The 22,186-nt window shown below is 51.5% G+C and overlaps 1 protein-coding gene across 2 annotated transcripts in view; it reads left to right on the forward strand.

Annotated features, from left to right (window-relative positions):
* Positions 1-12,248: 12,248 nt before the first annotated feature.
* The window catches only part of LOC306638083 (protein FAM3B-like), a gene marked incomplete at its 5' end in the record, with an annotated part of 42,385 nt that continues 32,447 nt past the window's right edge, over positions 12,249-22,186 (forward strand). Inside the window, 2 exons of one of the 2 annotated variants that reach the window (XM_079101177.1) lie at positions 12,249-12,261; positions 12,345-12,501. In XM_079101177.1, the coding sequence (XP_078957303.1) occupies positions 12,259-12,261; positions 12,345-12,501 (160 nt within the window). Of the gene's footprint in view, positions 12,262-12,344; positions 12,502-13,304; positions 13,366-22,186 lie in introns of those variants that run through there. The other variant, XM_079101179.1, reaches the window with a different exon arrangement.

The raw sequence follows: 22,186 nt of genomic DNA on the forward strand, positions 1-22,186 counted from the left end.
GACCAAGTTTCCACTACCTCAAGGCCAGGAAATTGAACAGGCTGCAGACATGGAGGCTAAGGATGGCCCTCCATGCGGCCAGTGAAGGAGAAGGAGGTCTGATCTGAGCTCAGTCAGCTGGGTGGAGGGAGGGTTTCCCAAAAGAGGGAGTGGTCAGCCTACCTGCCACTGAGAAGAAGAGGTGAGGACCAGGAAGTGACTGTTCAGGGCTCTGCGTGGTGGAGGGTGGGGACCTTGACCAGGGCAGGCTCTCTCTGTGGCAGGGAATAGCCCAACGAATGAAAACACGTTGCTCCTGTCACTCTGCCTGCAGGGACCCAGTGTTCAAAAACATTTGTTTTAAAAAATGGTGGCAAAGTATATATCACATAAAATGTACCATTTTAATTGTTTTAAAGTTCATAGTTCAGTGGTGTTAAGCACATTTACACTACTATAACCATCCCCACTGTCCTTCCCCAGACACTGAAACTCTGCCCATTGAACACTAATCCCCAACCATCCTCCCTGCCAGCCCCTGGCACCTACTATCCAAACTTCTGTGTCTGCGAGTTTGACTAATCCACCTCATGCGAGTGGAGTCCTGTGGGACTCGTCCTTATTTCACTTAGCCTAATGTCTTGGAGGGTCATCCATGTTGTAGCATGTTTCAGAATCTTCTTCCATTTTAAAGCCAAATGATCTTGCATTTTATATGTATCCTATATTTTATCTCTTCATTCATCCATGACACACTCTTGGGTTGCTTCCCCCTTTGGCTGTTGTGAGCAGTGCTGCTATAAACATGAAAATATCCCATTTTTCTTTTATACCTAGCTCAGGTTTCTCTATTCCTATACATGAACTAGGGTGCGTAGAAAATTATCATTTAGGTTGCAGTATTGCTTTGGCTATACTGAGATCTAATTATGTATGCCCTGTGACTTCAGTGATTGACTAAATATATACTAATAATAGTATTTGTTGAGAGCTTTAGCTTCTTTGACTCTGTTGCAGATGAGAAGACCAAAGCACTGACTATTAACAAGAAGTGGTACTAAACTGCTGTAGCAAAGTTAGTGTCCAGGTAGATGTGTCCACTGGGTAGATAGTTTCAGGCATTCATAAGACACCTGCACTGGAAACAGGGGACAGCACTTGGGTTCATGGCAGGGTGAAGGGCACCCTGAGAATGCTATACTCTAGGAGCGTCTGCAGAAATGAGGCATCCCTCCCTCCCCTGCCATCGCCTGGAAGCCTGGTCTTTCTTCTGTTCTGTGGTCCTGTCTCCACCAGAGTCCACCTCCTGCACCGTGCTCTGCACCTCCATGGTGGCAATGTGAATGTTGCACAGGACCACCACCCAGTTGAGGGTCTGCGGCCTCTGGATCTACCTCCAGATGACTCCCTTCATCCGAGGCTGTAGAAACACACAGGAAGAACACCCGCACCACCTGGTTCTCCACCAGCACACATGCAGTTGTGCAGGAGCAATGGTGGCCCAGAGCAGAGCCCCTCAGGCTTGCTGGCCTGTCCCCTTCCTCTGGAAGGCCACCCCACTTTCTCTGCACTGCTCTCTGTGAATTTTCTCCCTATCTTTCAAACCTCTCGCTGGCATTTCCTCCTTCTGGAATGACCTCTGGTCCCTGTGTCCAGGGATCATGCCTCTTTCTTTCCAGATTTGGTCTGTGGATGCCTCGGGGATTCTGCATCGATAAGAAGGATTTGTGTACATCCTCCCCAGAAAGCCCAGAGGTGCCCCCAAGGCTGTAGGTGACATCTGATTCATCTCAGTGTCCCCATGCAGAGCCCAGAACAATGCCCCCAACCACAGGTGTTTGGGAGAACAGTGGAAGCTGCCCACTTCACGTTGCTAACAGTAGGTCCTCAAGTGCTTGACACTGTAACACCTCTACATGTGGATCCCTCACATTCATTATTTTCTATCTAAACATTGTTCTTAGAAGAGGTCTAACTCATTCAAATTAGAGAAATCCTATAAAATTTCTTAGAATCTGTGGGGAAGAGAGCAGTGTGGGAAGACCACATGGGAAGGGCTGGTGCCTCGGGGTGCGTTGTCTTGTTTGGAACAGTTCACACACAGGCGCACTCAGGGGATGTCCCATGTAGCTGTCTTAAGTGGCGTGTAGAAGATAAAGAACTGCAGTCCTGTCCTGTGTGGGCTATAGCACAAGCAGCCCCCACGGGAACTCAGGCTCTGAGCCAATGAAACTGACCAGGGTCCCTGGAGGCCTCGGCAAGAAAACACAACTGGGTCAACTTACAAGCAGCCTTCCTAAGCAGGTTTCACCGTGGATGGCCTTAGGTTAAAGTCACTGCTTTCTTTGATCCTCCTCCCTCTGCCTCCCTCAAGTGACCCTCATGCTCATGTCTGCAGGTGGACAGTCCCCAGCACTCTCTGCCTCCGTCCTGCTGACACTTGGCATTGACCCTCTTGTGAGCTGCACTGGTCACAGGAGATGTAGAGGTCTCAGACCCCTGTGGCCTCTACCTGCCGGATCCCAGTAGCAGACCCCACTCCCCACCTACGTCCTGATGACCACACATGTCCCCAGACCTTGCTGATGCCCCCTGGGGTAAAATAGACTTGCTCTAAACCAACTTAAACCCTCACTGTGCTCCTGAGGGTGGCGACTGCTCATTACTCATTACCAGGTAGGCACCCATGAAGGTCAGTGCCCACAGAGGGCCTCCCAGGTCATGCTGAGCACATGGCCCACCCGGCCCTGCCCCACAGAGCTGGAGGCTCCAGACAAGTGACAGCAAGCCCTGCAAGATGTGCCGGGGCTCCTGGGGCTGTGGCAGGTGTGGTCCTGTTTCACTCTGAGTCTGGGCACCTCGCCAGCTGAGGGTCTGGGCAGTTTCTGTATCTGAACTAAGGACGGGGGACTTGAGGGCCAGGCCTCTTGCTCTAGGAGGGATCCTGTTGGAGACCCCGGAGGCAGACGGCAGGGCTCTCAGGAAAGCTGAGCTGGAAGCCCGCCAAGGGACCCTCTCGGGCAGAGGTTTAGCCGGTGACGCTGTGGCCCAGGCTCCTGGCTGCAGATGTTCTCATGGGCACAGCTTCTTCCTGCCCTGGCTGAGTGGAGGGCTGGGCGCAAGCAGCAAGCTGTGGAGCCCTGGAGGCCTGAGCAGGCCTCAGTACCTGGGGGCAGGCTGCAACTGGAAAGCATGGCCTCCGGCACGGACGCCAAGGCAGAGGGTCTTTTTCTGCTTCTGTTGCAAGAGGCCAAGCACCACTCAAGGGGTGGAGAGCTCAGGTTTAATTACCCTGGCGGACCTAGAAGAGCTGTGTTCTGAGGTTCTGGGCCCCAAGCTGAGATTACAGGGGACTTTCACAGGAAATTTGACATCATTTCCTAACCATTACAACACTGGTGCGCTTCAGTTCTTGGCCTACGTGACCAAAGACCATGTGAGGGAAATTGATGATATGTAGCTCACAGGTGCAGAACAGAGACAGTGAAACACTTTTGAGAGCTGTCACAAAGGGGCCTTCACCCCGGGCAGCAGGAATTCCAGATGACTTGAGTTTACCTTGGTTCTCCAAGAACCAAGCCTCAGAGGTCATAGTTCAGACAGCCGTGAACTGGCATAGCCATTCAGTGATGTGGCGACATTTTCTACAGAGTTCAGCAAGTTTCAAAGTATAGGAATAATGACTTTTTACAAGCACCTGTCTGGTCTTGAAAGCCTGTCACATTTCAAGAGAGGAAGCTGGCCACCACAGGGCCCACGCCACAGGGCTCCCCATGTGCACACCTCACCCCTTTGGCCTCAGCTCCTCACTCCCCTGTGGGGTCCCACAGCAAAAGCAAAAGTCCTGAAACTACAATCATCACCCGATCCCTGTTGCCCAAATAACCTCTGATCGCCCAGGTTCAAGGCTGAGGCCCCTGCTGGCTCCCTCACGTGCTGCAATTGCTGGTGTGGCACGCCGCTGGACGTCACACCCCCGGGGGTACAGTCTGGTTTCCACAGCTAATGCCGTCACAGACTTGGGACTGCCCACTACGGAATGCAGCCTGTTCTGCCCACCGTACAGGGGGGCAATCATCCTACAGCGAGTTGGGCAAAAGAGGGAGGGTTTATTCACAAGGCAGCCAGCGTGAGGAGGTGGGAGATCCGTGTGCCAAACCGGACTCTGGAGGACAGGGTTCAGGGATACTCGTGGGATGAAGAAGCAGGGTGATGGTCTGCACATGCGTAGTTCACAGGACACGCGTTCAGAGCACGGCAGTGTTAGTGTGCTCTGAGGGTGGTGGCCCTCTGGCGTCAGGTCACCCATGGGACACCCATGCAGGCCCAAAGGAAGGGTCAGCGGTTTCAACCACTACCCTGGTGACTCATGCCTCAGAGGCATCGGCTGTACCACAGTTAACAGGCATGCACTCCTGGCATGTGACCTCTACATGACCTCTGAAACTGGTGACAAGAGCAAGTGACAACAAGCTAAGCTGGGTGGCTTCTTGGGCTTCCTTTCCCTTGCCATCACCTTGCCCACCTCAAGTCTGAGGGGGACCCTTCATCTCCCCTGCAGTTGTTCCCAGAATCTCACAATCCAATATCGTCCACCTCGGAAGATACAAGTGAGACTTTCCTGCAGTGACAGCAGACAGCTTGACCCCTATGCCACACCCACTGGTCAGCTACCATATTTGAATTCCTTCTTTCTCGTCTCAGGAGTGATTGTTCATCTCTTTCCCCAAACCTGGTCCCATTTGCCTCACCGTAAGGAGGAGGATGGCTGTGTCACATGTTAAGTGTAACTGGGGTACAGCCTGGTCCGCCTGTGCCCTCGGGCCTCACCTGCTCACGCCTCGCCCAAGGGGACTCCTAAGCCTGGGTGCTACTGACTCGGGTGTAATGCCTGAGCTCACAGTGCCCGCTCTCTGCCAAGTTGGCAGGTTCCCTGATGGGCTTTCAGGAGACATGGTGTGCCAGTTGTCAGAATAAAAAATGGAGTCCCTTGTGCCAAGTCCTGATAAAATAAATAAATAAATCCCAGAGGTTGGGAAGAAGGGGGCCTCAGGCACATGCGCCCAATGACAAGAGCTAATTGCTAAAGACTGCCAGGACCACAGCCCTGCACAAAGGCCACTGCCACCTAACCCAGAAAACACTCCTGCTAGAATATCTACCCAGCCGCAGTTTCATTCTTGACTGATGCCACCCATGCCCGTGAATGGCAGCCAAGGGTCACTGTGCCCAATGCCTATGGCACCCTCCTCGTTCTGCCTTTAGGAGCTCCCGGGCCTCGCCGTCTCTGAACACGCGCTCTGTGTATCATGGTGGCGCCCTGCTGCTGCTGAGCCAACGCCGTCACTCTCTGGAGGAGCACTCTGATTGCTCACAGGTGCAGGTGGTGGCCGTCTCCCCAGGTCCAACACCCCTGCTCCACCCAGCAGTGTTGATGTTTCCATGGTCAGACTCAGGGGAGGCTGGTTGAGAAACCGCTTCCAAATTGTCGTGTGGCCCTTGACCTTCATGTCCCAGGCGGCCCGACAAAGTGGGTCCTGCCGCGTGCAGACCAGGCTTTCCTGGTTCATCATTTCCCCTCCTTGGTCAACAGCCTCAGCATCGCGGGGTCCACCGCCTCCGGGGTGTGGAGACAGGAGTGTTGGCTGCTGCCTGGGCTTGGCCGAGGCTGACCCCAGCTCTCCAAACTGCTCAGCTGCCCTCGTGGCCAGAGTCCCTTGAAGTACTCAGAGGAAAGTAACCTCACAGAAAAAGGACACTGTGCTGAGTGACCCTTCAGTAGGGGACCTCTGCTGTTCTCCAGGTGGCCCTGGCTACAGGACCTGGGAGGACTTCTGTCTGCCACCTCCAGTCGCCCTGCCAGGGCTGGTCTGCACGTACTACAGACCCTTCACTTTCACACAGCTTGCGTCGTGGAAACTGCCTACAACCTGACCTCTGAGAGGAAGCCACCCTGGAGAGCCCCAGGCAGGTAGGTTTCTGTCCTGCAGGTGGGTCCCTGGCCTGCAGGTGGGACCTACAAACAGGGGGGTCTCTAGCATGTCGGCATATTCCTGCCCTGCTGCGCTCTTCTACCTGGGCCTCTGGTGGCTGCTGGGACAGTAGCTGAGTTGATAGAGAAATCTGAAGAGTTTCCTGCACAACAAATCCCCCCAGTTAACATCTTATGTAAGTAAAACTACAAAATATTTATAAATGTTGAATGACATTCTTAAATGTCCTGTTAGATTTTTTGAATCACACTAAATGTATAGGTGAACTCAAAGAGAATTTGTATCTTCACAATACTGAACCTCCAATTCAGTAAATGATGCTCTCCTGTTTTATTTACGCCTCGTGTATCACTTGATAGAATTCATTCCCCGAAGATCCATGCCTAGAGCTTGGGTTTCAGATGCCCTTCTGTCATTATGAGTGGCATGCCTATTGACCTCTTAGGCTTGTTCCAGCGTGTGAACATGGCATGTTATTGAACCTCTTCCTGCTTCCCTTTCCAGCTTGAGTTGGCATTAAAGAAAGTCACAGGGTTGGCTTACGATTAGCTGAGCTCAATTTTATAAAGTGCTTGGCTATAATGCTGGGCTCATTGGAAGCATCATGTGTTATGGTTAAAAATTTTTAAATATAAATTATAATTTGAAGTATTTTTTTCCATTTTGTCATGTCTTTTGACATTGATTGTATATATATGTATATATAGTGTGTGTGTGTGTGTGTGTTTTGTAATTTTTTCTTCAAGAAAAGTATACACATACACACATGCTCAAATCTGCTGAACAGCAGCATCATGGATGTGTACCCATTAGAAAGACGTCCCAACTCCATGTTTCTAAGGAAATGCCCCAAGCTTTCCTCTAATAAACTAATGACTGAAGGTCTGACATGCAACTCTCTAAGCCATGGGGAAATGCTCATGTAAGTTGCTTCCACTCTGCCCGTTGGATGGTCCCCTGCTGTGTAAACTCCATTTACTGCATAGTCCTCTTTTGCTGTGGCTTGAGATGATCTTCGTCACATCCTGAATTGCTGTGTGTAACTTGGGATTCTTTCTGGACTTCCTTTTTGTACTTTTATTCCTCTTCCATTGCTCCATTGCTCTGTCCAATCACTACCATGTTGTTTCAGATCAAATTTATTCTATTTTAATACCCGTCATGACTACTTCAGTACATTTCCTTTCTTTTTCAAAGTTTTCATCATAGTTATTCTTTTGTTTTGTTTCTGTTTTCCTTTCTTTTTTTTTTTGGCATTATAGGATTCCTCCCAAAAGAACATGTTGGAATTTTTGTTGTGATCACATGAATTTATAAATTTATAGTTTAAGTTAGGGAGCCTCGACTGTTTTCCATGTGAAATTATCCTATCTAAAAAGAGGAAATGTGTGCCCTTTGCTATTTTCTTCTTTAACACTTCTTAAGAACATTTTAAAGTTTCCTACATATTGATCTTCCTCATTTCTTACTAAATGTGTGTCTAGGTATTTATATTTTTTTGTTGTCATTCCAAATAAAGTCTTTTCTTCCATAAAATCTTCTAACTAGTTATTATTTGTGAATATGGAAGCTGATGATTTCTACTTACTAATTTTGTATCATGCTTTCCTGGTGAATTCCTTTGCTTGAGATTTGGGTCTACAGGTATATAATTGTATCATGCACAAATAGTGATAGTATTTCTAATTTGAAACCTTTATTTTTTTTTCCTATCTGATTGCATTGTCTAATAACTCAGGTATAGCGCTTAATAGTAATGGGCATTCTTATTTTGTTTCTAACTTTAAAAATTAATACTAGTGACTGAAAGAGATATAATTTATTATGCTGAAGAAGTATTCTCCTATTCCAACTTTACTGGGAATTTTCATGAAAAATTTTTTAATAATTTTGTTATATGCCTTTTCATTGTCTATGGAGGATAATATTACGCCTTGTATTTAAGAACTTGTAATATTATGCCTTGTATTTATGATAAGTTATACTTTTAAGTATATTGAGTAATATTTTCTCTGGAATAATCTGTTTGCTCATGGTGTCTTTTAATGTGCCTTGATCATGTTTGCTCATGTTTCAGTTCTCATTCTTCTAACTAGATCTGCAGATTCAGTGGGTCTAAGGTTTCTTTTTCTGGGCAGTCTTTGGAGTGTTGCTGTCAATGTCGTGCTCACTTCACAAAAAGAGTTTGGATGTTGACCTTTTCTCCCAGACTTTAGGTACGAAGTTGACTACTCTAAAAATCTGTAGAATTCCTTTCAGAAACTCTCTGGTCCTAGTGTTTTGGGGAGGCAATGCCTTGACAACTTTCTCTATGTCTTCTCTGGAAATAATCGGTTTTGATTTTCTACCTCTACTAGGTCAGTTTTGATAAAACACATTTCCTTATAAAAATTTCCATCTCATTTTGTAAGCAAAACATTCTTATGACTTTTCCACATTTCTAGTGTTTTTGTAGTTATTTTTCTGAGATTGGGTTACATATTTTTTCTCCTATACTCCTTCATATCAGATTAGCTCATGACTTGTCTTTCATGGTTATTTTAAGGATTTCCTTTTCTAAAGGTTTAATTTATTCCAACTATTACTGCTATTATAAATTTCTATTTTTACTTTTATTGATTTAGCTTTCCTTTAGTTTCTTTCTGATTGATGTCTCATTAATTTTCATTCTCTTTCATGCACATAAACATTCATGGCAATATATGTTCCTCTGAGCACTGATTTAATTGTATCTCAGACATTCTGACATGTTGTGTCTCATTATTTTCTAGAAATGCTCTAAGTTTTCTGTTAATTTCTTCTTTCACCAAAAGGAAGTTTATGGGAGATATTTGAAATTTTCCAGTAACAGTGGTTGTTTGCTAACAGGTTCATCTCTTTTCTTAATTTTAATTGTGGCTGCAACATGTCCAGTATTTGAAACTGTAGATTTTCTCCGTGGCTTACCAGGGCCAGGTGGCATGGTCTGTGGGTGCTTGAAAGGTGTGTCCTTCCTTCATCACAGCCTGCTATTTCTTCCTGTCTTCCCTGATCCTGTTTCACTGTGAGTCTTGATGGCCCACGGCTTGGCTGGCTGGAAACCTGTCATTCTGACCTTCTCCCTGTCCTGTCACATTGTCCTTAATCCTTTCCGATTCTACTTCCTCAACTGCTCAAAGCTTTCCACTCTCATTAGGATTGCTCTACTAATCCGTCTTTTGAACTCTAGAGTTGGTTTCCTTATTTACCTCCTGATTCAGTCTCTCCCACCTCAATGCCACCTTCTCCATGGACTGGGCCTCTTCCTTCCTCAGCACTTTCCATGGCTCCCTGAGCCTGCAGGAAAAAGTCCAGATTCAAGTGCTCTGGACCACCAGTCTGACCTGCATCTACCTCTCCCACTTGGCACTGCTACCCTCCTATCTCCAGGAATCCAGCCCCGTACCTAGAGTCAGGGATAATAAGCAGGTAATCACTGGCATGCCGCACTCGGAGCAACCAGAGCAAATGTGGCTGTTACAGCTTCTGTGGGTGGCCTTGCTGGCCCCTCCCAGACTGTTACAGGTGTTCAATGTGTGAAGCGTGGAGGGAGGCGATTCAGTCTACACTCCTCTCCGGGCAGAGCCGGTGCTAAGCCACACCTCCTCGGTGATGACTTGCCCTGGGTGCAGGCATTAAAGAGCAGACCCCCAGCTCCTCCAGCGACCATTACGATGTCTAAACGGTGTTTCGGCCAGCGTTGGAGCCCCACTCCTCTCGTGTTCTCTCTCCCGTTGTCTCTGCACTGTCGCTTCCCTTTGATACTGGGACAACTGGGCTGGGCAGCTTGAGCTGACAGCATCCCTGAGTGGGAGCTCCACCCATGTCGCAGTGACTCCCACGCTTTTCCAGGGAGGAGGACCAGACTGGTCCAGCTTATATTAATATTGTCATTTGATAAGTCCGTGATAATTTTGGAGACATCGGTGTATTCTATTTGCAAGACTAGTTGGTTTTTTTTTTTCCTCCTTGGTATCACATATTGTGTGAACTATTGCTTTATTTCCTTGGCCCATTTCTGCTTAGGGTTCAAGTTTTCTTTGCTGTGTTACTTTGGTAAGTTTTTCAGGTGTTCAGGGCTCTGATCACCCTGGGCTCTGTGTGTGAGAGGGAGGACAGTCACATAGAAATGTCCACCCCTGGCTGGAGCATTAAATCACCCACTGGAAGAAGATCACATTCTCCAATCAATGGCTAGCCCCTGGAATGGATTCCTCCACTTGAAACCTAGGGAATCCCCAGACAGGGTAAAAGATAAAACACCAAAATGTGCGGGTCAGGAAACTTGCCAATCACACTTAGCAGGGGGACACAGGACTAGAACAGCGGCTTTCCGACTTTTTGCCTGGGTTCTTGCTCACCTGCCCACGGGTAGCTTCCTCTATTGGCCCCACGACTCCCTAGATGGATTTTGTTAAAATGCGCATTTTGATTCTCTAGATCTGGGGCCATGCTTTCTTTACTTTTTTGGATTTTTTTTTTTCCTTTTAGTACTGGAGATTAGACCTGGGGGAAGTGAGGACTCTACCACTGAGCTATATCTCTTGCCTATTTTATTTTGAGACAAGGTCTTGCAAAGTTGTCCAGGCTAGCCTTGAACTTGTGAGCCTCCTACCTCAGCCTCCTGAGTTGCTGGGATTGCAGATGTACAGTACCGTGCCTGGCTTGGGACAAGTCTTTCTGACAAGCCCCCGTGAGACAATGCTGCTGAGCCATGAGCCCTCTGTAGCAAATTCTGTCACCAGAGAAGAAGTGTCCCTGGAAGATGGTCCAAGGAGTTCCAGGAGTGGGAGGTGACTCACGTCAGCACTAGTGGAGTCCTTGACATACAAGAGAGAAAAGAACTTCAGCAAGCACCAAAGACATGGAGATGATCTATTCAGGAAAAGAGAGACATATTCAAGCGAGAATGTGGGCTTTTTAAGGAATAGTTGCCTTGGAGTAAGGGAAGGAAGATGTATTCCAGCAAGAATGCAACCATCTCAAGAGTGCGACACTTGGGTTCCCAGCTCTTCTTCTAAAGCAGTTTGGCAAGGGCTGAACGTGGGATGGTGTACAGGGATGACATCAGTCCAGTGCTCACAGACAGTTTACGGTGATGCGGTCACTCTCAGGATCCTTGGGCTGACGTTGCCATTGCCTGAGGAGCAGATAATATCAGAAAGTCCCCCAAACTACAGGTTTCTTAAAGTCTCATATGTCCCTTTGCTGCACCTATTTGTTGGTGGGCTAATTGACTGAGTTCAAGGTACTTACCATAAGAGTGATTTTTTGGTAACGTTAAGATTTACAGATTTCCTAGAATTTGGAAGGGACAGACCTGGGAGAAGAACTGAGAGTGACTGGCCTCTGAAAGTGTGTGGAATTTTAAATCAAAATAATTCTGCATCCTTCCTTTCTATGTCCTTTCTGTTTTTCCCTTCTCTCCTCTCTCAGGTCTAGGCTGCCTGCCCTTCCCCAACCTGCCCCTCACTGACCACCACACCCAGTCACCATCCCTCCTCCTTCAGGCTGGCCAGGCCTCACTTCACCCTGGGAGTCCTCTCAGTATTTCTGAAGTAGGAAGAAAATCTCCTCCAGGCTTGGGTCCCGGCCCACCTGCACCCTCCTGGGAAGCAGGCAGTGGGTATGGTCACCACTGTCCGCCAGGATCCAACGTGGTGACTGGCTCCTGGAAGGAAAACTGACTGGCTGCTTGTCTGTGTTCCCCTGTGTTTTCTGCAGCTTCGTTAAAACATTTCCAGTCCCCAGAGAGTAACAATTTAGATGTATTCTGTGTGTGTGTGCGCACACCTGCACCTTGAGATCTCTCTGTACCACATGCTCAGCAAAAGCAGTCGACTTCCTTCTTGGAGAGCTGCCATTCTCCCCACCAAAGCTCGGATGCTGCCAGGCCCTGCAGAGCATCTGCCCCACCTCCTCGTCTGCACTAGCAGGAAGGGCACTTGGATTGAACCTTCCTGACCCTCCGGAAGGAAGGTCCTGCCTCTATCCTTCCCGAGGGCGTCTCTCTCAGGATTCCTGATGCGGGACCCAACGCACACGTCCGTAAAGCGTGTTTCCTGCAACCTTCAAAAGGGGCCCGGGTGCCGAGTCTCAGACCTGCTCCTCCTGGGCTCCCAGGGAGCAGTTCTCTGCCCTGGCAGGGGTACACTCAGACCATGCTCCCTGTAACACGGGATGTGGACAGCCAGCTCCTACAACCACGGGCCGTTCGCGTGACAGTCACACTGCTGCTTACCCTTCCCAGTGCTCAGCGATCTGGCAGATGGTCGGTACTCAGTAAGAACTCTTTCATCGAACATGTGAATGAATGAACACATCAAGGAATGAATGAACGCGTCTGACTGACAGAATGAACTCTCAGAGAAAAAGGCGTTCATGCGAGCAGTGTTCAAAGTCCTCGAAAGAGAGAGAATGATCCAGTCGCAGCAACAGCCCCAGGAATGGGAACTCCTCTTGGCCTTCACTGGAGGAACTCCAGGCACTTGGAAAAGCAGGTGGATTTGCGGTGAGTCAAACTGTGTGGCAGAGCAGGAAGATGGGGCTCCTTTGGCCACCATTCCATAAACCAGATTCCTAGCTGCTTGCTGGCGTGCTCATTCACTCAGCCACTCCACAGACTATGGAGCCGGGTGTGGTCCAGGCCTGGCCCGGGCCCTGGGGGTTCAGAGTCACAGATCCTGTCCTCATGGCACATGGAGCCAGCAGAGGGGACTGCACTGCAGGCCACAAGTAAGTCATGCAGTGAAAGCCGTGGAGGCAGGCAAGACAGAGAAGGGACGAGGACCTGGGCAGGGGAGGTGCTGGCTGACTCCAGTGTCCAGGGCCACCAGCTCAGCCCCCCAGTGCCACAGCCCATGTCCTCCATGTCCCCTGCCCTGCTCTCCTGTGACTTCCTACTCTTAAGGTCAACTTTGATATCTCCTGGGAAGACAGAGGGGACTCCAGAACCGGTCTCACCAGGAAGCAGATGGTGGCCCGGCAGCCCTGCAGCGGGTGTGGGCACCATTGTGTTCTGGAGGCTGTGGCTGATCTGTCTGACCCATATTTCTGTGTCACCCATATGTCACCGGGACAGCCCCTGTTCACACAGCAGGAGCATGGCCAGCATGAGGGCAGGAGGGGACGAAGAGCTGTCTCTGTGACAGCAGCCGGCTGGCTTGCCCCACTCCCTGACCAGCCAGGGGCGGGGCCGCGACGGAGGCGGGGCCACGACGGGGTGGGGCGCTGCGGAGGGCGTGGCCGCGACGGGGGCGGGGGCGGGGGCGCCGCGAGGGCGTGGCCGGCGGGAGGCGCAGAGGCCCGGAGCGCATGGCTGGGACCAGGCGGCGCCAGCTTCCCCCAGCGCGCGGGGCAGGGAGGCGCGCACGAGGTGAGCCGACGCCGGGAGTGGGGTGCGGGATATGGGGTGGGGTGGGGCAGGATGGGGTTTGAGGAGGGTGAGGCGCATGCGGCGGGGACAGGGTGGAGCGTGGGGGGATGAGCTGAGATATGGCGGGGGCGGGATGGTTGCGAGGAGTATGGTGGGGTGAGGGGCTGTGGGGACTGGGGCGAGCTGCAAGGGGTCTACCCGCGGGTGCGCGCCACCTCGGGCTGAGACCCCCAAAGAGGCAGCGGTTCGAGCACCCCTTGTGGGACCCCAGTCCCGCTTCAGGCCCTTCAGATTCTCACCCTGTGGATGACAAGACCCTTGCCACTCAGCACCCATCCTAGAGGGCTCAGGAGAGTGCCCCGGTTGAAGCCCTGGCCCAAGACCTGCTTTGACACCTTGGAGTAGACCTCGACTCCAACTGGGTGACAGAGGCCCATGTTCTTGGGAGAGGATTCCAGAACCTTCCACAGGGAAGGGGTGAGTTTCTAGAGATTGGATCCCTGTGCTTTCACCTGAAAGCATTGGATGGCATCTCAGGTTTTCATCTGGAGCCACTGGAAGGGCTCCCTGGGAGCAGGTGGAGGACATCTGGAGAGAAGTGACAGGTGGGGAGGCCAGTTATGCGGTTAAGGTGTACCAGTTGAGGCAGGGGCTGTCAAAACAGAGAGGAAAAGTGAATGTGAGAAGCCGGTGGGACCGGTGCAGCCTGGCGGCCCAGCCTGGATTCAGGAGTGGGGCTCAGGTGGCTCCAGGTGAGGTGGACTCTGTGGAGGGCACAGAGGGTGTGACCTCCACAGCAGTACGTTTTCCTCCTCTCGTGCACCATTGTATTCAGTTCTCTGACATTTTGGGAAGAAGTGTGTTAAAAAGTATGAGTTTCCCAGCCAGAGTTGATGGAACTGAGGTCCCCTGGGACCCTACCCCAGGCAGGGCAGGCCTCTGCAGGCTAAACACCAAAATGGGTGCTTTCAAATACCTTAAAGGGCAACAGAAAGAAAATGGGGCTGGTGTTGGGTGCCCGTGCGGTCCAGGCAGGATCTGGGGTCAGCAGAGGTAGCAGCAGCCCCCCCCATGGGAACCACATTGAGGTCCAGCGGTACTTTTTCATTTCCTCCATTCAGACTTTTTAGACTCCTAACATATTGTCAGGATCTTTTTTGTTTTGTCTTTCAAAAGAAACATAGCCCTCTCCTCTAGCTACTCAGGAGACTGAGGCAGGAGGATTGCAAGTTCAAGGCCAGCTTGGGCAACTCAGCAAGAATGTCTCAAAATTAAAAAATGAAAAGGGCTAGGGTTGGGTTCAATCCCCAGCCCTGCAAACTAATTCTAATAGTGACCATTCCTGGCTGCTGTTTTCATCCAGCATTGTTCTAGGTCTTTCCCTCTGACTCTCAGTCAGCACGGCCATTCTCTGCCCTCCGAGGTGGACATCATTCCTCATCCACAGAAGCCAGGCTCAGAGAGTTAAACCGCTAGCCCCAGACCACAAGCTGCTGAGGGGCAGGACAGGAGGTCTGGGCCTGCCTCCAGCTTCCTGTTCCTCCTGCTCACAGCCTCACAAGGATGGCTTGTGAAGAGTGAAGTCAGCAGCAGGAGGCAGGAGTGTACTGTTGGCATTCTGCTGATGATTTTGGTCTTTTCACGTGTCTGGTGTCCCAGACAAGGTGCAGCCCAGCAGTGAAGGTCCTCAGCTCGCAGGAGGGTGAAGACAAAGAGGAAGAGAAGACACAGACTCTGGGAGGTCAACAGAAGCATGGACCCTTCCTTGTCCATTGAGGAACTGGTGACTTCCTGATTTGGATTCAGCTTCATGAGAGGAGACTTGGAGTGCACTTCCTGGACCTGGTACACTCAAACAGGGTCAGCTGAATGGCCTTGGGTTACTAAGGAACCTGTGCACACCATTTGTCTAAATGGTAACAGTGGGTGACCAGCAATCTCCGCTGCTTGGGGAGAGTAGCACGTCAGCCTCCTGCAGGTCTAGCCGCATACATGATCTGGTCGGTGTACTGCAGTCCCCGTGGATGTCCTGGTCTTGACCAAAATATCTTTTCCAGTTTCCAAATGGACGACGGGTGTTCAGCTTTCTCTTGGAGTCGTGCCCTCACTTCTGTGACAGTCAGGTTCATGACAGTTGGTGCCATCCTCCCCACAAATGAGTCATCCTGTACGCGACGGCCTCTTCCATGCCCAGCTTGGATTCTGCATCAGTTCTGTTTGGATTAAGCTTCTTCTAGTCCCACCTCACTGGCCACAAGCAACACTGAGAGAGAATGCACACAAGAGCCTTTGGAATGGTAGGATGTGCACAACTCCAGTAGCGAGGAGTCAGTCAAACACTTGTATTCTCCCCAAACGACAAGCGTCCACTGCTGGGTGGATTTCCACAGCTGAGGGCACGACCCAGTACTTGGTTTCTGCAAATGACTCTTTCCTAATGAAAGCCTCAGAGTCATCATGGATTTTCTGTACAGACAACACCAGCACTTTCAGGAGACTTGCAGGAAATGGTCTGCAAATAGCAGCCTGGCCACCAAAGCAGACAGGACAAGACTAGAAGCTTCGGCATGCTGCTTAGGCCGCTGGGCTGCCAGACTCCCCTGAGAGCCGCATCTGTGTCCACGTGCTGTATCGTCAGACATAGAGACTTGGCATCTGCATTACCTTCTGGCCACCCAGGTTGCTCCCCAGAACAAAGCAGGTAGCCCCAAATGGCAGCTGTCCCTCTTCCAGTCAAAGGAAGGGCAGAACAACTGAATTTAAACCGCAGTCCACCTTTGCCAGCTGCTTCTGGGCCTGTTGCCCCAGAGATTTCTAGGGAAGGTCTGGGCTTCCTGCCAAGCCAAGTGCACAGGCACCTGGGTGCCCCTCCGCCAGTGATGCTGTAAGAAAGCTGCTGACAGTGTGTGCCCAGCCTTCCCAGCCTCAGGTTCCTGCTTTACTTACCCCAGAGCCCTGGTCTTTTCCCTGCCTTGCAACTGTCCCTGGCTCTTCATTACTGTGCTTACAGAGGGAACCTCCTCTCCAGCTCCTAGGGTCGCCAGTGCCTCTCTCTGCACCACATGACCCCTGCCGAGGCCTTTGGGATCCCTGCCTGTGCTCCACTTCACAGGTATTGTGTGATCTAAAGTCTGAGCCTCCATGGGGACCCGTGCACTGTCCTGTTCACGTGTGCCTCTGGGGCTCACACGGTGCACGGTGTCTAGTTGGTGCTTGGTCAGCCTTTGGCCTGTTGAATTGAACAAGGACCTATGTCTTCTACTGAGCTCCTCCCTCAGGGATTCTGGGCCCCCAGAAGATGGGCATGCACTGCCTCTAAGATCGAGCAAGCTCTGAAGAATCAGCCCTTCCCGCATCCGTTCCCAGCACGCACCCAGAGGCTTGCTTTCCCTGTGGCTGGTGGCATAGACGGGTGCTCAGAGCCTCGGAGCACGGGGAGCAGATGCAAGTATCACAGTAGAGCCTCCTAGCTGTGCTGGCACGTTCCGCGCGTCACCCCTTCTAGTCTCAGCTATTCTGAAACCAGTATTCCCATTACACACAGTAAAAAAGAAAACAAAAAACAAAGACTAGTTTCCAGAGTGTTAGACTTGTTCCAGGTCCGCAGTGGGGCATGGAACCTGGAGTGAACCCGAGTCTGCCGCCCGGGGCTCCTGGGCGCCTCTGGTCCTCAGGATGTCTATGGAACCTGGAGTGAACCCGTGTCTGCCGCCCGGGGCTCCTGGGCGCCTCTGGTCCTCAGGACGTCTATGGAACCTGGAGTGGACCGGAGTCTGCCGCCCAGGGCTCCTGGGCGCCTCTGGTCGTCAGGACGTCTGCTCGTGTTCCTGTGGGACAGTCTGAACCCCGTTCTCCTGCTGGACCTCGGGGCCTGGACACCCGAGTGGCCGAGTCCGGGGAGCTTGTGCACGCCTGCTCGGTTCCGTTCTGGTTCTGCCTGCTGATGCTCATGGCACTAGAGGTTAAAAGTGAGAGATTTTTTTAAAAATGTGTTAATTTATTTTAAAAGAGCAATAGTGTGCCCATTGGATGTTGATGGCACTATTTTTATGAGAAACGATTTTACTTTCCAAACACTTCTGCATCTCTTTACGCCTCAGTAGGACGGGGTTCTCTCGCCTGCTTTCAGCAAGCCTGGTGCATGCTGCTTAGGTTGAAGGTGAGGAGCTGGTGGCCTCACCTGACCTGTGTGGGACAGGGAGGCACACCTGTGTGGTCTTCTCAGGTAGCTGTGGCTTTCTTTGCTACTCCACCAAAACTTGACAAGTGTGTTGATTCAGGTGTGAGCTGTCCCCCAAAAGCTCATGTATGAAACAATGCAAGAAGGTTTACAGCCGGGTGTGGTGGTACACGCCTGTAATCCCAGCAGCCTGCGAGGCTGAGGCAGGAGGAATCCAAGTTCAAAGCGGCCTCAGCAACTTAGCAAGGCACTAAGCAACTCAATGAGACCCTGTCTCTAATAAAATATAAAAAAAGGGCTGGGGGTGTGGTTAAGTGCCCCTGGGTTCAAATCCCAGTACCAAAAAAAAAAAAAAAAAAAAAAAAGAAAGAAAGAGAAAAGTAAAGTTCTGGAGTAGAAATGATTGGGGTGATTGGGTTATGGAGCTTTAACCCAACCAGTGACTTGGTCTCATGACAGGATTAAGTGAGTGGTAGCTGAAGGCGGGTAGGGTGTGGCAGGAGGAGGTGGGCACTGGGGGCGTGGCTTTGGGGTGTATATTTGGTGTCTGGAGAGTGGAGACCTCTTTGTCTCTCTCTCTGATCCTGATCACCATGTGAGCTGCTTTCCTCTGCTCCACTCCTCCACCAGCAGCCCGAGGAACGGAGGCTGCTGTCTATGGTCGGAAACCTCTGAAGCCGTGAGCCCTCAAACTCGTCCTCCTCTGTGGTTATTCTGGTCGGGTCTTCAGTCACAGCAGCAAAAAGGCTGACTGAGACCAAGTGACAGTTCACGTAAGATCCGCCTTAGCGTGGAGTCTGAACGTGAGTTTGCACGTTGTCCGTTAAGTGTGTTGTTATACCTGGCACGTCGTGGGAGGGTTTTGGCCCTCCACAGTTCCATACTGTGACCCACCATCCGGAAAATGAAGGCCACTGAGTCATCAGACCTGCCCGGTGTCCAGCAGAGACTCCGTGCCAACCCTGCGAGGAGGCTGGAAGGGAGCCGAGGAGGCTGGAAGGGAGCCGCCGCGGGAGCTCCTGGGGGGCCTGGAGGAGCACAAGGGGGCGCCGCGGTCCACAGGTGAAGGGTGGTCCAAGGGCACCGCCGGGAGGGGCGCAGCACGGACCCCAGAATTTAGAAGAAGAGCCCGTGAAGTTCAGCACGTACCACTGAGGAGAGCACAGGACAGCGCAGCAGAAGCTGTGTGTGTGTGTGATGTCTGCACTCACTGTCCTGAGGAGTGTGTGTGTGTGTGTGTGTGTGTGTGTGTGTGTGTGTGAGTGTGATGTCTGCACTCGCTGTCCTGGAGAGAGAGAGTGTGTGTGTGTGTGTGTGTGTGTGTGTGTGTGTGTGATGTCTGCACTCGCTGTCCTGGAGAGAGAGAGAGAGAGTGTGTGTGTGTGTGTGTGTGATGTCTGCACTCACTGTCCTGAGGAGTGTGTGTGTGTGTGTGTGTGTGTGTGTGAGTGTGATGTCTGCACTCGCTATCCTGGAGAGAGAGTGTGTGTGTGTGTGTGTGTGTGTGTGTGTGATGTCTGCACTCACTGTCCTGGGGAGTGTGTGTGTGTGTGTGTGTGTGTGTGTGTGTGTGTGAGTGTGATGTCTGCACTCGCTGTCCTGGAGAGAGAGAGTGTGTGTGTGTGTGTGTGTGTGTGTGTGTGTGTGTGTGATGTCTGCACTCGCTGTCCTGGAGAGAGAGAGAGAGAGTGTGTGTGTGTGTGTGTGATGTCTGCACTCACTGTCCTGAGGAGTGTGTGTGTGTGTGTGTGTGTGTGTGTGAGTGTGATGTCTGCACTCGCTGTCCTGGAGAGAGAGAGAGTGTGTGTGTGTGTGTGTGTGTGTGTGATGTCTGTACTCGCTGTCCTGGAGAGAGAGAGAGAGAGAGAGTGTGTGTGTGTGTGTGTGTGTGTGTGTGTGTGTGTGATGTCTGCACTCGCTATCCTGGAGAGAGAGAGTGTGTGTGTGTGTGTGTGTGTGTGTGTGATGTCTGCACTCACTGTCCTGGGGAGTGTGTGTGTGTGTGTGTGTGTGTGATGTCTGCACTCACTGTCCTGGGGAGTGTGTGTGTGTGTGTGTGTGAGATGTCTGCACTCACTGTCCTGGGGAGTGTGTGTGTGTGTGTGATGTCTGCACTCACTGTCCTGGGGAGTGTGTGTGTGTGTGTGTGTGTGTGTGTGTGATGTCTGCACTCACTGTCCTGGGGAGTGTGTGTGTGTGTGTGTGTGTGAGATGTCTGCACTCACTGTCCTGGGGAGTGTGTGTGTGTGTGTGATGTCTGCACTCACTGTCCTGGGGAGTGTGTGTGTGTGTGTGTGTGTGTGTGTGTGATGTCTGCACTCACTGTCCTGGGGAGTGTGTGTGTGTGTGATGTCTGCACTCACTGTCCTGGGGAGTGTGTGTGTGTGTGTGATGTCTGCACTCACTGTCCTGGGGAGTGTGTGTGTGTGTGTGTGTGTGTGAGATGTCTGCACTCACTGTCCTGGGGAGTGTGTGTGTGTGTGTGATGTCTGCACTCACTGTCCTGGGAAGTGTGTGTGTGTGTGTGTGATGTCTACACTCACTGTCCTGGGAAGTGTGTGTGTGTGTGTGTGTGTGTGTGTGTGATGTCCGCACTCACTGTCCTGGGGAGTGTGTGTGTGTGTGTGTGATGTCTGCACTCACTGTCCTGGGGAGTGTGTGTGTGTGTGTGTGTGTGTGTGATGTCTGCACTCGCTGTCCTGGAGAGAGTGTGTGTGTGTGTGTGTGTGTGTGTGTGTGTGATGTCTGCACTCACTGTCCTGGGGAGTGTGTGTGTGTGTGTGTGTGTGTGTGATGTCTGCACTCACTGTCCTGGGGAGTGTGTGTGTGTGTGTGTGATGTCTGCACTCGCTGTCCTGGGGAGTGTGTGTGTGTGTGTGTGTGTGTGTGATGTCTGCACTCACTGTCCTGGGGAGTGTGTGTGTGTGTGTGTGATGTCTGCACTCACTGTCCTGGGAAGTGTGTGTGTGTGTGTGTGTGTGATGTCTGCACTCACTGTCCTGGGAAGTGTGTGTGTGTGTGTTTGTGTGTGTGGTATCTACACTCACTCTCCTGGGAAGTGTGTGTGTGTGTGTGTGTGTATGTGCGATGTCTACACTCACTCTCCTGGGGTGTGTGTATGATGTGTACACTCACTGTCTTGGGGAGTATGTGTGTGAGTGATGTCTGCACTCACTGTCCTGGGGTGTGTGTGTGTGTGGTATCTACACTCACTGTCCTGGGAAGTGTGTGTGTGTGTGTGTGTGTGTGTGCGGTGTCTACACTCACTGTCCTGGGGTGTGTGTATGATGTGTACCCTCACTGTCCTGGGGTGTGTGCGTGTGTGTGTGTGTGTGTGTGAGTGATGTCTGCACTCACTGTCCTGGAGTGTGTGTGTGTGTGTGTGTGTGTGTGTGTGGCGTCTGCACTCTGTTCTGGGGAGCAGCTTGTGTTCCCCACTTCACAGAGACACAGCAGGCCACAGTTGTGTGGACCGTCCTTTGTGAACTGAACTTTCCGTGGGATGGACAGAGAAGTGCTGAGCGGGGAGACCTTCTGGCCGGGCAGGAAGTGCATCTAGATTGAGGTGGGGCTGCTTCTCTGCCCTGTGGAGGGGAGGCAGCTGCAGGGGTGCCAGCCAGGGCTGAGACAGGCCTCGGGGCAGCCTGGGTCTAAGATGCGCGTGAACTGGGCTGCCCTGAAGCTGAGCTGCTTTAATGCAGTGAACATGTCTCCCAGTGTGTGAAGGAGATGTCTCAGTAACTCTCCAGAAGTCTGGCCAGTAGGCAGCTCTCGGGCTGTTGGTGAGGGAGGGGAGTGGTTTCCCTGCTCTGGAGGACTGTGGGAAACACGAATTAAAATTCAGGGTGCACATGCACTCAGATCCAGTCATTCAATTCTTGGAGTTTATTCTACATCTACCCCGGGTTTCTGGCAAGGTGATGCACAAAGGTGTTCACTGCAGCGTGGTTTACGTTGCAGAAGACAACATAGCAAATCCATCTCTGTGAGGCTTTTAAAGAAATCAGGGTGTATAACAGTAGAATGCAGGAGGCACGAAGACCAAGAAAAGTCCGTGCGCTTCAGGGGGTGCTGCAGACACTGGTGCGAAGGTTGGTGTAACGCTCTTCCTGGGTAAAAGGGGTGCTGCAGACACTGGTGCGAAGGTTGGTGTAACGCTCTTCCTGGGTAAAAGGCTGAGGGCAGTAGATGTGGGCTGCAGGCACAGACACAGCTGAGTGCACCAAGGACCCTGGCCGAGTCTGGGGAGGGAACTCTGGGCTGGGGCCTTGGACCTGGCAGGGGGACAACTTGTTGAATCCGCTGAAATAGGCTTGCGGGAGCAAGGAGCGCCCAGAAGAAAAGAGCTTTACAGACAGCCAGGGCCCGGGAGCTGGCGGAGTGGGAAGGAGCAGCAGCACATGATTCTTCAGGGCACTGCTACAGACTGGGTTGTAAATGTGCCCCAGAGTCCACTTGTTCAGGGCCTGGTGGCCAGGCTAGGGCACTCTTGGGATGCCGTGGGACCTTTAGGAGGTGGGACCTAGCAGGAGAAAGTCAGGTCATTGGGGACGTGCCCTGGAGGGGGTTGGGGGCTCGAGTCCCTTCTCTCACTTCTCAGCCGCCAGGAGGTGAGCAGTCTCCCCTGCCATATGTGCCCAC

This window comes from Sciurus vulgaris (genome assembly GCF_902686455.1).
Source record: "Sciurus vulgaris genome assembly, chromosome: 10".
In the NCBI taxonomy this organism is placed as follows: Eukaryota; Metazoa; Chordata; class Mammalia; order Rodentia; family Sciuridae; genus Sciurus; species Sciurus vulgaris.